Source organism: Heteronotia binoei, chromosome 20 (assembly GCF_032191835.1).
Source record: "Heteronotia binoei isolate CCM8104 ecotype False Entrance Well chromosome 20, APGP_CSIRO_Hbin_v1, whole genome shotgun sequence".
NCBI classification, from domain to species: domain Eukaryota; kingdom Metazoa; phylum Chordata; class Lepidosauria; order Squamata; family Gekkonidae; genus Heteronotia; species Heteronotia binoei.
In genome coordinates, this window is record NC_083242.1 from 3,135,153 (window position 1) to 3,152,887 (window position 17,735).

Below are 17,735 nucleotides of genomic sequence, written 5' to 3' on the forward strand. Positions count from 1 at the left end.
GGGGGAATGTTCTAATGCAAAGTATAAAAGGGAGGGGGCTTAATCCAGAGCAAACACGGTAAACCCACCCGCCTCAAAGGGGGTATCATTTTAACCCCGCTTTCCAACAGAAGAGATCCAAACGCAGTAGTAGAACTTGAAAATTTAAATTTTATTTCCAAATTATGTACAGAAAAAAAGAGTTCCTTCTCAACAGAGCGGTTTGAAAGTCACAGGAAGGTGGTGCTGAGCCCCAAGGCTTTGGACCTCAGGATGGGTGCACTTCAAACGGCATACAGAACAAACAATTCGGGTCGCAGCAGCCTCCCACCCAACCATATTGATTTCTCCCCCCCCCCACCGCAAAAAAACCCAACCCAAACCAGAAACAGAATACTAAGAGTCCTGGCTGGATCACACCAAGGGCTCAGTATTACGTGGCCCGCCCGATGCTCTCAGTGTGCCCACAAACAGGGCTGAAGAGGTGTCCTGTTTACCGATAATGGAGGTTCCACTTTACATATCATGGCTGGCTGATCTAGCCCAAATGGGTCAACCCCCCTTTTCAAGGGCCACATTTATTCATTCGGAGCCACAAGTCCGATCTAAGCAACCATGGAACAAAATGGCAACTGGTGCGGGCTCTGCCAACGCTGAAGCTATTTCAACCATCAGCAGACAACTTTGAGCTGCTTGCCGGAACATTATAAAACAGGGGTGTCGAACTCCTTTGTTATGAGGGCCGGATCTGACATAAATGAGACCTTGTTGGGGCCTGGCCATGTGTGTGGAACTGGGCAAAGGAAGCTCTCGCTCTTTCCTTCTTTTCCTAGGGGAATGTGAGGTGTGTGATGGGGAAGGGGGGGGGGGGAGAAGAGCCTCAGCCAATAGAAGGGTGTCTTGGCTCAGTAGCTCTGCTGTGCAATTGAGATAGTGTGGTAAAGCAAGCGCTGCCTCCTCCCCAAGGGAGGAGTCTCAGCCAATGGAGTAAATAGAGGTTTTGCTCTGTAGCTCTTGTACAATTGAGCAAGTCTGGCAAAGCAAGCTGTGATGCAGAAGGAAGCAAGAGAGGGAGAAGGAAGCAGATGACAGCCAATTGCTTAGGGGCCTGATGGGAGCCCTCCGGGGGCCTGATTCGGCCCCCATGGCTGCATGTTTGACACCCCTGTTATAAAACATTTTGCAAGCCCTGGGTTTTGCAAGCACCAAGAGAGGCTTTTGTGGGAGACCTCCTCACTTGGTGTTCAGGGAAACACCCTTTGGAGTTATAACCAGTGCGAGTGGCTTTTAAACAGTGAGATTGGGGGGTAGGATGGGGGAGGAACGGTGCATGGGATGGACAGCCGACAAGCCAGAATATTCTTGCCAGTCTGAAGGGTTTTTTTAAAAATAGAATTTTTTAAAAAGGAACAAAGTCAAAAAAATAAAAATTAAAACAGAAGACTTGAGCTATTGACAAGAGTTAAGCAACGGAGCCCAAAAAGTTTTGAGTGCAGTGGCCCCTTTAAGACCAACCAAGTTGAATTCTGGGTCTAAGCTTTTCAAAAGTTTAGACTCAGAATTCAGCTTTGTTGGTCTTAAAGGTGCCACTGGATTCAAACTTGTTTCTATTGCTTCAGACCAACATGGCTACCCACCTGAGTCTAATAGTTTTGGGGGGGGGGGGTGGCAGTCAGGGTGTGTGTGTGTGTGTGTGAAAGAGTCTGCTGGAAGTTCGGATGTGTTGGAGGCATTTGAGGGGAGAAAACAAGCAAATAAGGGCTTGGAACACCTTTTAAACCTTTCAGCTCAACATACCCGCTTTTATTCCCCCAGAGCCGAGGCACAGAGCCCAAAGGAAAAATAGCAAGACTGAGATCACGCAGGCAGGAGTATATGAAATCCAGGCGCATTTCCTGCCCTCTGGGTAAAAAAGCTGTTCTCCTCCGAAAATCCTGCCCACGTTTCCCTGCAAGTTCCGGGAGAAAACAGACTTCCTCCTTGAATAGGAGAGGAAAGATGGCACATATAGAGGATGGGGTGGGATTGTTTTCTGCGGCCCCGGAAGGCAGGACCAGAACCAATGGGTTGAAAGTACATCAAGAGTTTCCGGCTCAACATTAGGAAGAACTTCCTGACTGTTAGAACAATTCCTCAGTGGAACAGGCTTTCGCTTCGGGAGGTGGTGGGCTCTCCTTCCTGGGAGGTTTTTAAGCAGAGGCTAAATGGCCATCTGACAGCAATGAGGATCCCGTGGATTTAGGGGGAGGAATTTGTGAGTCTCCTGCAATGTGCAGGAGGTGGGACTAGATGACCCTGGGGGTCCCTTCCACCTCTAGGATTCTATATCCTTCCCAGTCTTGTTTGTGGGGGGAAATTACAACATCTGAGAAATCCAAAACCCATTCTGGCCTCTTTGGCCATCAATTCCAGAACAGGACAATGCTTTCTAGCCATTTCCCTCTTACTTTTCTGCCAATGGCCATATATTCCAAGGCAGAGAGAGAGACCCTTCTTTTCCAACAGGGATCAGGTGCACGGCTGCTTGGGTTTCAAACGTTAACACACACCAACCTCGACATTCAGGGAAGCGTGCAAAGCAAATTCAAGGTGCCTTTCAATGCCATCCCTAGCGTCACAGTTAAATGCCAAACACAAAATATGCCGATTTGCTGCTGTTAAAGAAACATTTTTGTTTCCTAAGCTTACAGCTGCCGGGGATTGTAAAAGAAGCCCACAGGCCTCAGTCTTTATTTGCAAACAGAAGGAGCTGTCAAAATGCCTGACACCACACGCTGTCAAGAGCCTTTATATCTCAGAAATAACTACAAAGCGACCACCGAATCGTGGCGAGAGCCGTGTGGTTCACAGGATCGTGGATAGTTCATGCTAAAAGAAATTGGAAACGCCATGGTTGTTCTTTCCCTTTAACAACACGTCGCAAACATACATGTTGCTTCTCCCAAGCTTGGGAAAGGGAAAAGCCCCTACTGGTTCTTCCCTCTCCCCAGTGTTATACTGAACAAGGTCTCAGGTCCATCAAAGCCAGTACTGTCTACTCAGACTGGCAGCAGCTTCCCAGCATCTCAGGCAGAGATCTTCCCCATCCCCTCCTGCCTGGTCCTTTCCACCGGAGATGCCAGGGACTGAACCTGGGACCTTCAGGGCATCAGGCTGAGATCTTCCCCATCCCCTCCTGCCTGGCCCTTTCCACTGGAGATGCCGGGGACTGAACCTGGGACCTCCTGCATGCCAAGCAGAGGCTCTGCCAGCAAGCCACAGCCTTTCACCAAACAGCGCCTCTGCACTTTCACGTCGACTTCACAGCCCAGGGACTGGAAACTTCATTTCTCCCAAAGCACGAAAGCAGAAATTCTCAGGAAGAGCTCATTCAATGAGTGGTACCAACCCCCCCCCCCATGCACCTCTATGAAACACAAGTTTTTGACAGTTAAACTGAAGGATGGTCTATTGCAGGGCGGGTTCCGGTTCTGCTAAGACCCCAGGCTCCATCCCAAGGTGCCTGAGTAAGGGCAGACGGCCAGCTCTTCCCGGAGTCCGCAAATGCCTCATGGTGACAGAGAGGGCGCTAGTCCTTGCTTGCAAGAGGAAGCATGCTCTTTGTGAGATGTGCGCAAGTACAGTCTAGCACCTGCACCACGGCTGCCGTCAGAATGCTTTCAAAGGGAAGGGGAGACGGAGAGAAGCCGGAAACAGTCCAGAGCACCCAAGTGCCATGAATTCAAGTTCCCCCAATCCACTGGAAAAGCCATGTAATAGGGAAGTCGAAGGCTACACGGGAAGAAGGGCACCAATTCCATCTAGACAGGGCAGGTTATCTTACCAGCAGGAAACAGAGCAGAAAATCTTGAAGCAAACAAATGGGTCTGGTGCTGCAAATCCCCCAAGCTTCCCTCAATACAGAAATCTAACCTCTCAGGGAGGCTAAGCCGAACTCCTCTCCCCGACATACTGGTCTTTGCAGGAGTAATGGAAATCTTTTCACCTTGTATTTACCGGAGACATGTAAGCAGAAATCGTATGCTCACAATGATGATTTCTGTATAAAGGGGACGGCCTAGTACCAATCGGCTGGAGTTAGTGTTGCTATGAGGTGTAGAGTGATCCAGTTCTAATGATTTCCCAAACAGTATCTCTGTTTCACACTCCGAAGAACCACATATAACATCCAATGTTCCCTCTAAGCTGCAGAGTCTTGTGAGCAACAATTCTACTCTGTGAGCTACTGGCATTAAAGTTGTGAGCTACCGCATCAATTAAGTGTGCTCTGGGGTCATCCTTTCTGAGCTAAGACAAAAACGTGTGAGCTGGAGGCTAAAAAAACTGTAAGCTAGCTCACGCTACCTCAGCTTAGAGGGAACACTGGTAAACGTCTATACTGTGCATTATATCATCAACACCGAACTATTCAGGAAGTAGCTTCCTGTCCCACAGATCAGATTAATCTACCCCTTGTGGAAGTAAATGCACAAAAAGCAGAATTCACCTGCCACTTCCCACTCTGATCAAGCCTCAAAACTGAATACCATCCCCTCAGAAAACCCCCAAAATGCCTCACAAAACCTTTGATTTTTTTTTTTAAAAAAAGGGTCTTGGTGAAATCTTCCTTAAAGTGTATTACAAAAAGGAGAGCAGAGACCTTCTCCAACGTTCAAGGCCACCACGCACCGAAGGGAAATTTTATAGAAAATTTTTATTCAACATACAACATTTTTTTTTCCAGCAAAAAGGCAATATACAGGAAGATTCATTGCACAGGGCAGCTACAGAAACAAAATAAAAAATCCTGGGCTGGGAGGGAGAGGAAAAAAGAATGCAAAATTTAAAAAAAGAAAAAAAAAAAGAAAAAAGAGAATTGCTGATTCTATATATATATATTTTTTCCCTGAAACTGCACTAAAAAAAAATTTAAGAGACACGGAAACGGCTGTCTGTTTGCTCCAAACTAAAACGGAAAAAGCAATCTGGGGGGAAGAGAGGAGGGAGAAGGAGAGAGGAAATGAAGTAGAAACTACACACCATGAATATTGACATCTGTGAAATTCATTTGTAGACTCACCCCTGCCCGCCCACCCCTCCCCAACCCCAAAATCGTTATGTCCAAGTGTTAAATTGTACACGTTCCTCCATTAAATATACAATTCCATTTTATTTCCCCCACCCACTTCCCACCCTCCCACCCATTTTTAATTCTTTTTTTACAAAGTCAACAGCTTACTAAATCCTAGTGAACATGCCCTTGGCTCTAAAAGGCTATTTTGCTTTTGCCTTCCTCGTTTCCATCCCAGATTAACTAAATTTTCTTTTTTTATATATATATTTATATATAAAAGTAAAAGCCTTTTTCCTTCTGCAAACCTTCGAAGGTTGTTGGTTCTTCATCTGCCAGGTTTGGGGGGGTTTTTTAATCACAAAAAAGATTCTATCCTTAACAATTTTTTTTTTATTATTTTAATCAACACAACGCACACCTCTCCCTCCCACGGACATCTCCTTTGAAGGCTCCACAAACTCTTCCTTGTCAAAACACAATGTCCCCTACCCCACGCCAAAAAGCAAACAGGACTCAAAATCCATTGATTTAAAATAATAAGTAGAGAAACCCTAGACTGATTGAAGACACACAAAAAAAATTATTTTTCCCCCAATAAGTGCCAACAGTGTACACAACAAAGTAGAGATTTGCTATTTATTGATGATGTGAGCTTTTTTTTTTGTTTCTGTTTGCATTTACAAATGCACAAAAAAATTCATATTTTTAAAGGATATAACTGAAAATAAATTGGGACGTGAGCCTAACCACAGCGCCAACTAGATTGCAGTGACGGCAGGTACCACGTATATTTTGAACGGGGCACGGGGGGGGGGGGGGGGTGGCCACTGGCCGGCAAGGGTCTTCCAACTCAAACGTAGCACAGACAAAATCTGCCAATGTCAGCCTCTCCTGCGCTCAGCCCTTTGCCCCCCTTCGTTACGCTGACAGTCTCGGTTTTTTAAACATTTTTTTCCCATAAAAACTCTCATTGGCACCCAAAAGCTTTTATAAAACACCTTCATTTTTTTTTTTGCTCAAAAAAAAAAGGGCAGTCAATAATAATAATAATAATAATAGATTACAGAGAAGCCAAACTGAACAGCCTGAAAATAAAATTAATACATCAGCAGCAAATCCTCTTGCTGGAGACTTCTGACTGAGTGCACGTGTACCAAAAGTCCTACGGTTGTTAAAAAGGTGCGCACACACACACACGCACACACACACACTTATCGTTGCCCCCCCTCCTTTTCTTTTCTCTCTTTTTTTTAAATTTTTGCCTCGGACAAACGGGAGAGGGTCAGTCAGTTATGGATTTTAATAGCTTTTTCAAGGTACGTGTAGCGACTTCTCTTTGGGGCTTTGTTGAAATGGTCAAGCCCCAGCCAAGGCCGGGGGTGAGACATGTTGCCTGTTGGGGGGAGGGGGAAGGGGAAGAGACAGAAAGAGAGGAAGGGAAAAGTCATGTCAGTCATTTCATACAAAACACCTGTCAATACACAGAAAACAAACAAAACAAGTGCCCCAGGCAGTCCAAATCACGGGTTACCCATGGTCAATGTTCCCTTTAGGCTGCAGTCTTGTTTGCAAAAATTCTACTTCGTGAGCTACTGGCATTAAAGTTGTGAGCTACTGCATAAATTATTGTGCTCTGGGGTCAGTTTTCCTGAGCTAAGAAGAAGAAGAATTGCAGATTTATACCCCGCCCTTCTCCCAGAATCAGAGACTCAGAGTGGCCATATCTTCTCCCCTCACAACAGACACCCTGTGAGGTGGGTGGGGCTGAGAGAGCTCTCACAGCAGCTGCCCTTTCAAGGACAACTCCTGCAAGAGCTATGGCTGACCCAAGGCCATTCCAGCAGGTGCAAGTGGAGGAGCCGCCCTGAGCCACCTCGGTGGGGAGGGCGGGATATAAATCGAATAAAATGAAATGAAAATGAAAGGAGTGGGGAATCAAACCCGGTTCTCCCAGATAAGAGTCTGACCACTTAACCACTACGCCAAACTGGCTCTCTTAAGACAAAAATGTGTGAGCTGGAGGCTAAAAATCTGTGAGCTAGCTCATGCTAACTCAGCTTAGAGGGAACACTGCCCATGACATGTACAAACTCCAGCCTCACTTGCTAGGTAAAGTGGTTGTGCCAGGGGCTCGGCACCCACCCCGCCCCCCAAGATTTCCATCGCATCAGCAAGAAAACCAGATTTTATCGTAGCCACATCTGGCTGTCAGGTTGTCCTCTGAGCAGGGAGTCTCAAAGGCTGAGTGGGCCCAAAGTGTGCCAAGAGGGTGCCTTGGAGAGGCTCCAGAACCGTATGCAACATTTGCGGCGGACACGGCGCCTCCCAGAACCACCCCGTTCCAGGCGCTGCTCGGAGAAGAGCAGACAGAAGGGCTGGAAGCAAAGCGCATGGATACTCACCAGGTTGGGGCTCAAAATCTTTCAAGTTCACTTCATATTCATCTTCATTTATATACTGGTGCCGACCCATCATTACGATAGCAAATTTAAACTTCAGGGAGAACAAATGGGAAGGGGGCGGGAGAGAGAGAGAGAGAGAGAGAGTTGCTCAAAGATAGATTTGGAAAAAGGGTACCAAAAATATCATGGGAGACGTCTGCTAGACCTTCTGCATTTGCACTCACTCCCCTCTCCTCATCTTTCGGCCCACAAGATGGCATTTAGTAACTTATCCTCCCTGCATGACTGAGAATGTCTTATCAGTTTTGAACCTCCCTTTCTTCCAAAGTGGCTAGTTTCTCTCTCCCCTTCCCCCCAACTTTATCCTCTCAACACCGGTCTGAGGTAGGCTGGGTTGAAAGGCTAAAGCTGAGCAGGCTATCTAGCATGTGCACTACTGTGGCTCTATTCACATCTCTGCTATGCAAGCCTGGAGGAATCAGAAAATCCTAGAGTTGGAAGGGGCCTCCAGGGTCATCTAGTCCAACCCCCTGCATAATGCAGCAAACTCACAAATACCTCCCCCTAAATTCACAGGATCTTCATTGCTGTCAGATGGCCATCTAACCTCTGTTTAAAAACCTCCAAGGAAGGAGAGCCCACCACCTCCTGAGTTGGAAGGGGCCTCCAGGGTCATCTAGTCCAACCCCTGCACAATGCAGGAAACTCACAAACACCTCCCCCTAAATTCACAGGATCCTCATCGCTGTCAGATGGCCATCTGGCCTCTGTTGAAAAACCTCCAAGGAAGGAGAGCACACCGCCTCCTGAGGAAGCCTGTTCCACTGAGGAACCGCTCTAAACTCACAAATACCTCCCAACTAAATTCACAGGATCTTCATTGCTGTCAGAGGGCCATCTAGCCTCTGTTTGAAAACCTCCAAGGAAGGAGAGCCCACCACCTCCCGAGGAAGCCTGTTCCACTGAGGAACCGCTCTAAACTCACAGATCCCTCCCCCTAAATGCACAGGATCCTCATCACTGTCAGATGGCCATCTGGCCTCTGTTTAAAAACCTCCAAGGGAGGAGAGCCCACCACCTTCTGAGGAAGCCTGTTCCACTGAGGAACCGCTCTAAACTCACAAACCCCTCCCCCTAAATTCACAGGATCCTCATTGCTGTCAAATGGCCATCCAGCCTCTGTTGAAAAACCACCAAGGAAGGAGAGCCCACCACCTCCCGAGGAGGAAGCCTGTTCCACTGAGGAACTGCTCTAACAGTCATGAAGTTCTTCCTAATAGAATCCTAGAGTTGGAAGGGACCTCCAGGGTCATCTAGTCCAACTCCCCCGCACAATGAAGATAATTAGCAAATACCTTCTCCCACCCCACCCACCACAATGACACCTGCTCCACGCCCAGAAGATGGCAGAAAAAAACCAAAAAAATCCCCCAGGATTCCTGGCAAAACCAGCTAGGAGAAAAATTGCTGCCCAACCCCAAAGATTCACTCTTCTCAATTAACAATGGAGCTGTAGCTCTCAGTGCAGCACCAATCAAAATACGCCCCCCCCCCCGGCATTTTTGCATGAAACACAGTTTGGGAAATTGCTGCAGACCAGAGCAAACATCAATTTGGGGGTGGTGCATGACCCTGCGAAGCCTTTACGGGGATGGCCCCAAGGTGCAGTCGTACCTCTTCATTAGCTTTAGAAGGCGTACCATTTTTCATCCTGCTTTTGGTTCAGGATGCTTGGGATTTTTGTTGCCAGGGAATTCACAAGTTTAAAAATTCTCTTTCATTTTTCATGTTAGCGTTTGGATATTATTGTTTGCAAGCTGCTCTGAACTTCCCACAAACCGCCATGGAATCGTATAAAGTACACACTCTGAATTCTCCCTGTCATGCTCTGTCCCCATCACAGCCGTACCTTTTCGAATTCCTTCTCCTGGATGTCCAACACAGCCTGGATCCTCTTCATCACTTCCCGAAAGTGTTCACCCTGGAAAAAAGCAGAACCCCCCACAAAATTGGCAACTCAGCTTCAGAAGGACTCTGCCGAAGAGATGGAGAACGTGGGGGATGCCTAAAGGCTCATACTAGGATTTGGTCGACCCTGATGCAAATCCTCATGTTACCGTGATGCTTGGGCCATGTGGCTGCTCTCAAGCCTCATCTGCCACAGGACTGCTTTGTGGAGACTTGCTTGCCTAGATGTGCCAATTCGATATAAGCTACACACTAGCAAAAATCTTCGTGTTAAACTAAAACTGAGTCTGGTCACACCTTAAAGAACAAGGGTGGCCAAACTGTGGCTCGGGAGCCACATGCGGCTCTTTCACACACATTGCGTGGCTCTCAAAGCCCCCACTGCCCCGTTGGCCACCTTGGAGAAGGTAGATCACATCTCCAAATAAGCCAGCTGGCAGCTTGGAGAATGCATTTAAAGTTAAAGTTGCTTTCTTTCTACCTCCCTCTACTTTCCCCATCTATTTCCTTCCTTCCGTCCTGTCTTGCGGCTCTCAGACATCTGATGTTTATTCTGTGTGGCTCTTACGTTAAGCAAGTTTGGCCACCCCTCTTAAGGACCAACAAAATCTCCCAGGGTAGAAACTTTTGAGCATCACAGGTCTTAAGCTAGAACTCCACAAATTAATGAAGCCCAACAGGAAGGAAGGAAGGAAGGAAGGAAGGAAGGAAGGAAGGAAGGAAGGAAGGAAGGAAGGAAGGAAGGAAGGAAGGAAGGAAGGAAGGAAGGAAGGAAGGAAGGAAGGAAGGAAGGAGGGAGGAAGGGAGGAAGGAAGGGAGGAAGGAAGGAAGGAAGGAAGGAAGGAAGGAAGGAAGGAAGGAAGGAAGGAAGGAAGGAAGGAAGGAAGGAAGGAAGGAAGGAAGGAAGGAAGGAAGGAAGGAGGGAAGAAAGGAAGGAAGAGGAAGGAAGGAAGAAAGAAAGAAAGAAAGAAAGAAAGAAAGAAAGAAAGAAAGAAAGAAAGAAAGAAAGAAAGAAAGAAAGAAAGAAAGAAAGAAAGAAAGAAAGAAAGAAAGAAAGAAAGAAAGAAAGAAAGAAAGAAAGAAAGAAAGAAACCGTAGATTTATTCCCCGGCCCTTCTCTCTGAATCAGAGTCTCAGAGCGGTCACAATCTCCTTTATCTTCCTCCCTCACAGTGACACCCTGTGAGGTAGATGGGTAGAAGCTGCTGTTTCAAGGACAACTTCTGAGAAAGCTATGGCTGACCCAAGGCCATTCCAGAAGCTGCAAGTGCAGGAGTGGGGAATCAAACCCGCTTCTCCCAGCAAAGAGACCGCACACTTAACCACCGCACCAAAGACAATAGATAAGCACTGCTAGGCCTTTCAGATAGCCCACGATTGCTAAATCCAAGGTCCCATCTCTCTTGCTAGTGGGCTACAAGGACAGGGGCGCTCAGTGACAAATTTGGTTTTGCTTCTGTGTAACGTGTGAAATGCAGCCTGTCGCTCAGCGACGAATACTCACAAAGTTAGAAAAATAAACTGTTCAGCGTTAGCAGATGTTAAGATTCTTGCGTTGAGGAGGCAAAGCACATGGGGTTACTTTGCAAGTGGGTTGTGAGCAGCAAGCTCAGTTCAGAGAAATGCCTAACGCAACCACAGCCTGATTCTTGATGCATCAACCAGCAAGCCGCGAAGTACCACCGGACTCACCTGGTGTATCCTTAGCAAGAAAGGTGTTCCAAAAGTCCCGAAAACCTCTTTCTGGAAGTGAGCAACTGTGATGAGCATCTCGTTCTCCTTATCTAGATCTACCTGGTCCAAGGGGATTTCCTGCATTCAAAAGACAGCAGCACATGCATCGATCAGGCAGGCTCACCAGGCAGGCCAGAGGAATAGTGATGTTTTGCATTCTTTGGGGCAACAGTGGGAGGGCTTCTAGTGTCCTGGCCCCACCGGTGGACCTCCTGATGGCCCCTGGGTTTTAACTACTGTGAGACACAGAGTGTTGGACTGGATGGGCCATTGGCCTGATCCAGCATGGCTTCTCTTATGTGACACAGTGTTGGACTGGAGGGGCCATTGTCTTAATCCAACATGGCTTCTCTTCTGTTCTTATGTGACACAGAGTGTTGGACTGGATGAGCCATTGGCCTGATCCAACATGGCTTCTCTTCTGTTCTTATGTGACCCAGAGTGTTCGAGTGGATGGGCCATTGGCCTGATCTAACACAGCTTCTCTTATGTTCTCATGAACAGGTGAGAATGCCAGCGATGAATCCAAAGGCTGTCTTTTGAGGCCAGGCAACATCAGCTTGGGAATTTTGCTTGGACAAACGACAGGGCTCACAGCAGCAGAAAAGGCTGCTCTTCCCATTTTCTCTGGCCCTTAAGCCTTGGGAGCAACTTGCCATCAGCCAGAAGAGAAGCCATGCTGAATCAGGCCAATGGCTCATCCAGTCCAACACTGTCACACAGTGGACAAAATAAAAAACACGCGCCAGCACCCAGGCTGTACCATCTCTCCTCCATTCCAACTGAAACCCGACTGCAAATCTGCAGATGGGGCTGTGGGCAGGTTGGGGTGTCTTTTTCTTTTTGGTCAAATCCATACCAACACCCTAATTCTTCCCTCCTGTCTTTCGCACAATGTTGAGCCAGAGGAAGAGCTATATAAACCTGCCTGCTACTGTGATTTTGGGGCTGGTCTAAATAAATAGAATTACGCTACTGTTTGGGGATTTTTTTTTTTTGAGAAAAGCATTAAGAACATCAGAAGAGCCCTGCTGGATGAGACCAGGGAGGGTCCATCTAGTCCAGCCTCCCGTCTCACACAGTAATAACTTTTTTTTATTTTTATAAAAAAAATAAAACTGGTGGCGAACCAGTTCCTCTGAAGAGCCAGCAACAGGGCAGAGAGGCTGAGGCCTTCCCCTGAGAAGAACATCAGAGGAGCCCTGCTGGATCAGACCAGGGAGGGTCCATCTAGTCTAGACACCTGTCTCACACAGTGGCCAACCAGTTCCTCAGGAGGGCCAACAACAGGGCACAGAGGCCGAGGCCTTCCCCTGAGAAGAACCTAAGAAGAGCCCTGCTGGATCAGACCAAGGAGGGCCCATCTAGTCCAGCCTCCTGTCTCGCACAGTGGCCAGCCAGTTCCTCTGGAAGGCCAACAACAGGGCAGAGAGGCTGAGGCCTTCATAAGAACACCAGAAGAGCCCTGCTGGATCAGATCAATGAGGGTCCATCTAGTCCAGCATCCCATCACACACAGCGGCCAGAGAGTTCCTCTAGAAGGTCAACAACAGGGCGCAGAAGACAACGTTGCCTGACGTTGGCTCTCTCGCTGGGATTTAGGGGTTCAGTGCCTCTGAACATGGAGGTTTCCCTCAGTCGCCATGGCTAGTAGCCGCTGACAGAAAGAAAAGGTTGCTTTGTGGAGTATTAAAGCAGAGGACGTTATTAGAGGCAAGCCTCAAGACAGGAAGGAAACCTCAGTGGCTAACAGACTAATTAATACTCGGGCACAGAACATTGCAAAGTCCTCCCAAAAACACCTTGTCACAATGAAGTGCCTGTATCCAATCTGGTGGTTGCAGAGTGTCCTACAAACGCCAAGGATGCTTCATTGGCTGTCCCTTGCCAGACACTTAAAGCCTGCCCTGGGGGGTGGGAGAACAGAAGCTCTGAATGACAGAAGCTCTGAGGAAAATGCCTAGTTGCGCTACATTGCGCTTACCTCTATTCGAAACGTCCGACTGGTTGCTGGTGATAAACACTCTAACAATTCATCTTCCTGATGGACACCGATTATTTTGTAACTTACAATTTCTAGCAGCCTTAAGAGGGAAGAAGGGAGAAAACTGTCAATGCGCTTACAGCACGCATGGCATCGCTCAGAGATACAGCCCTCAGAACCTCTTGTACCACCCCCTTTCCCCTTTGACTGGGTGTATGGAGGAAAAATATCCCGGTCAGTGGTACCCAACGTCTAGGAAGCTGAATTGTTATTTCAATAAAGAAGGCTTTGGGGGAAAAAAACTATGACAACTCCAGGGTTTTATGAAGAGGTGTTTCCCATCACCTCCAGCCTGGTCCTTTCAACTGGAGACTTCGGGGATTGAACCTGGGACCTTCCGCGTGCCAAGCAGATGCTCTGCCACTGAGCCACAGTCCCTGCTTGTCCAGCACACACTGGCTCTCTATATGACAACCACAAATAGACCACTGGCTGCCCAGGGATGGACAAGGAGGCCTGGCACTATGACAACTCGATTAGAACCCAGAATAGTCCCACAGGATTTCCGGGGTACAAAGTCCGGGAATCAAAGCTCCCTTTGCAGTTAATAGAAACACTCTGCGCAGCAGCTAGGGCAGTTCTGGCAAGATACGGGGAAACTAATACAAAGCGTACAAAACTTGGAAACTAAGCAGGGTTGGTGGTCCTGGGTAGTTTTGAGATGGGAGACCCCCCCAGGAAGCCCAGGCTTGCTATGCAGAGGCAGGCGAGGGCAAACCACCTCCGAGGGCCTCTTGCCTTGGAAACCCGACGGGGTCACCCTAAATCAGCTGTGATCTGATGGCACTTTCCACCACTGTAGGCCTTGGGAACTTTTTTAGCAAAGCTCATTGTGATGCAGCCCCCTTCCCCACTGCCTCCTCCTTAAAGGTGTTACGTTTCCATCTTAAGAGAACACCCCAAGAAGAAGAAGAAGATATTGGATTTATATCCCGCCCTCCACTCCGAAGTCTCAGAGCGGCTCACAATCTCCTTTCCCTTCCTCCCCCACAACAGACACCCTGTGAGGTAGATGAAGATATTGAATTTATATCCCGCCCTCCATTCTGAAGAGTCTCAGAGCGGCTCACAATCTCCTTTACCTTCCTCCCCCACAACAGACACCCTGTGAGGTAGATGAAGATATTGGATTTATATCCCGCCCTCCACTCCGAAGAGTCTCAGAGCGGCTCACAATCTCCTTTCCCTTCCTCCCCCACAACAGACACCCTGTGAGGTAGATGAAGATATTGGATTTATATCCCGCCCTCCACTCCGAAGAGTCTCAGAGTGGCTCACAATCTCCTTTACCTTCCTCCCCCACAACAGACACCCTGTGAGGTGAGTGGGGCGGAGAGGGCTCTCCCAGCAGCTGCCCTTTCAAGGACAGAGTCTCAGAGCGGCTCACAATCTCCTTTCCCTTCCTCCCCCCACAACAGACACCCTGTGAGGTGGGTGGGGCTGGAGAGGGCTCTCACAGCAGCTGCCCTTTCAAGGACAACCTCTGCAAGAGCTATGGCTGACCCAAGGCCATTCCAGCAGGTGCAAGTGGAGGAGTGGGGAATCAAACCCGGTTCTCCCAGATAAGAGTCCGCACACTTAACCACTACACCAAGCTGACTCTCCAACACCCCAGCCTCCCCACACACCCAGAGAGAAATCTACAGTACTTTGCAATTGGGAGAAAGGCAAAGACCCACGGAAAACACTTGCCTTAATTTCCCCGACCCCCTCTCCGAGAGTTCTACCGCTTTTTTACATTCCTCTAGCAAGTCCCGTACACAGCCGTGCTTGTCTGGATACAGTGTTATCTCCTAAAGGAGGATGCAGAGGGAGAAAACGAGACAGTGATACGCAAAGAGAGACACAAAACCATGTGGGACAGACGGTGGCTTCTTGGTACAGTTCATCCTTGTTTAGTTGGCTAATATGCGCCAAGATTAAAACCTGCCAGTTGTGTCAACGGGGCTTCCTTGAGAGATTTCAGAGGGCATCCATATTGCTCTGTAGTAGAACAGCTTGATCTGAGTCCAGGTGTTTGAAAGCTCATACCCCACAAACTCTTTCCCTCCCCCCCCCCTCCACGTGCTGCTGGACTGAGATCCTTGAGAGATGCTACCCAAATAAAAAGAGGAGCCATCTCTTTTTTATTCTGCTGCGTCATAAATTTTAAAAAACAGCCAGCCCCTGACACACCTAAAAGACAGAACCAAAAAGCTTATTATGTAATTACTTTTTTTTACATTCCTCTAGCAACTGGATCTATGCAATTACTTGGGAAAGCTGTCAAGCAGAAATGCTCATCTCGTAATGTCAGGTAATAACATTAAAAATCCATTTGTCTTGGAAGTTAAAGGCGTTAGGTTTTGTGCTGAGGGAGAGATGTCAGAATTTGGGTTCTGGAGCCGGCAAATAACTTGCAAGGGGAGCTGTCGCAGCAAATAACCGTGGGCCAAATTTTAAGCTACGATTCTACTTTAGTCTATTAACACCTCTAACTGAAAAGAAGTACTTTTCCCTGCATTCCCCCCCCCACCCTCCTCCACTCTGATCAAAGTTTTGAAAAAAAGCAAAGGAACCAAGTGGACTTACCTCTTCCCTAAATAAGCTGTTTAACCATATGCACTTGAAACTTCGCCTGTTTTCAAAGTCTGTGATTTTCATTTTGAGCTAGAGGGATGAAAACACACACAACACCGTTTAGTCCTGATGAACTGACACCTCCTCCTGCCTATACAAATATAAAAGACTCCTACCTGCTGATAGTAAAGTTTCTTAGGTTGTCTAGGCTTGAAGAACTGCAGAAGATCTCTTAAAGTTCCGTCATAATTATGTCTAAGAGGGTTCCCTGGGCCATCTCTGTAACTGAACAAGAAAAACCGGACAAGAAGCTCACTCTAAACATCCTCTCTACCTCCGCCTTCTTTTGCTTTGCAAAGGCAGACTCAACCCAGCGCTCTCTCGCAATCTGCAAGACTTCCATCTAGACAGGAAGCCCACAGCATCCCATGTATTTCCACATTCCTTCCTGCAGCAAGGGGGTGGGGGGAAGACGTTAGGGCAGCTAGGAGGGGGTGATGCAACTCGCTACTGTCAAAGCATTCAAACAGAGCAAAAAATCCAGGGGACACTGATACATCCATGGGCTACAGAAGGACGCTTTACCTCTTGCCAGAGTGGGAAGTTGTTGTACAGAAAGAGATTATTAGTAAGCAGGGCTCAGAGCTCTGTGCAGACTCCCTCAAACTGGGCCTTCTGCTTTACAGAGGACTCCCCCATCCACGGAGTTCCAACTCACGCTCAAAACCGGTGCCAATTAACTGCTGGTTTTGAATGGGAGAGCGGCTATAAGCTTGCTTCATTATGCTCTGGGGACACCCGGGTTCTTCCAAGCTGGGCACCAACTAACCTTACCAATCTGCCAACAGCTTTTAGACTCTCGTGACTGAGGCCCCTCCAAGGCCGAGCTCTCTGCAGCTCAGAAACCAGCGCTTCTCCTGGGGTCAGGGCTGTCAGACGTCAATGCTGATAGCACGGCACCCCCAAGAACAGAACTCCTCATTCAGAGTGTGAGCCAGCCATCTCCAACCCCACAGCTACAGCTAACCTTTGCTAAGGTGAGACTCAATGCGTTTTGGAGTCTCAGGTTTGCTTAGACAAGCCCCTCTTACCCTTGAGATTTGAAGAACTGCAGTAGCATCGGGTCCGTATTAAGCCTCTGGGCGACAGTCTTTGCAACCTTTAAAAAAAGAAAAGGTTTTAAGAAAGAACTCGGAACAAAAAAGCAAGGTTTGTGGGAATAATAAGAGGTTCTGCTCTCGGGATTCAGCAAAAGCCCAGCACGCCCCAAGGCATTGCAAATGATGTTATGACGGGAATCACTCTCAAAGCACCCGTTCCCTCCCCCCCCTCTACGTGACGTGGGACTCCTACTGAGGAAGACCACTCCAATTTGAAATAAGAACTGAGCAGAGTCACTACACGATCAGGAAAATGAGCGTGGGACGCCGTTTCAGACTGCAGGTAGGACGATGCTGCTTTTGCATAGCCCCCCACGAAATCTCCCCTGAAAACAGAAAAACTATCACAGCATCGACTTAATGGAGAGCTGAGAGTCAGATGCCAAGAAACCGCAGGACGTATGCACACACGGGCCCAGACAATAGGCAGAAACAAGTCTAAATCTGAAGTGTTTACAAATCTTGCAGAAACTGAGAACAGCACAACAGAGTGGGAAAAGATGGGCGAGTTCACCTCTTCCACCCTTCCAAGGCCCTGAAAATTTCTCCAGAGGTGGGGGAAGAGGTCAACACGGTCTTTTTTTTTTTAGGAATATAAAAATAATACCATTTCCCTAAAGAAAACAGAATCCAATCTGCCACTCCCACCCTAAAAAGTATACATGGAATTCCTTGGAAAGACGCCAAGCAACATTTGGGAAATGGGCTGACCACACCAGCTTATTCGGAGCCAAGACGTCTCTTTTTAAAACACAACTTAGAAACCCGGAGCTTCCAAAGCTATTTGCCAATCAGACTGCAAGTGTCTCTTTTGCAGCCCTTGTCCTCGTCGGGAA

At 47.9% G+C, this 17,735-nt stretch overlaps 1 protein-coding gene across 1 annotated transcript in view; it reads right to left on the reverse strand.

Moving 5' to 3' along the window:
• Window positions 1-6,014: 6,014 nt before the first annotated feature.
• The window catches only part of USP7 (ubiquitin specific peptidase 7), an 89,979-nt gene continuing 78,258 nt past the window's right edge, over window positions 6,015-17,735 (reverse strand). The window contains exons 23-31 of the mRNA XM_060260511.1: window positions 16,831-16,898; window positions 15,916-16,024; window positions 15,752-15,829; window positions 14,873-14,973; window positions 13,121-13,220; window positions 11,095-11,214; window positions 9,344-9,415; window positions 7,435-7,525; window positions 6,015-6,425 (exon numbers count right to left, since the gene is read on the reverse strand). Coding sequence (XP_060116494.1) covers window positions 6,319-6,425; window positions 7,435-7,525; window positions 9,344-9,415; window positions 11,095-11,214; window positions 13,121-13,220; window positions 14,873-14,973; window positions 15,752-15,829; window positions 15,916-16,024; window positions 16,831-16,898 — 846 coding nt within the window. The 3' untranslated portion in view covers window positions 6,015-6,318. The remainder of the gene's footprint in view (window positions 6,426-7,434; window positions 7,526-9,343; window positions 9,416-11,094; window positions 11,215-13,120; window positions 13,221-14,872; window positions 14,974-15,751; window positions 15,830-15,915; window positions 16,025-16,830; window positions 16,899-17,735) is intronic.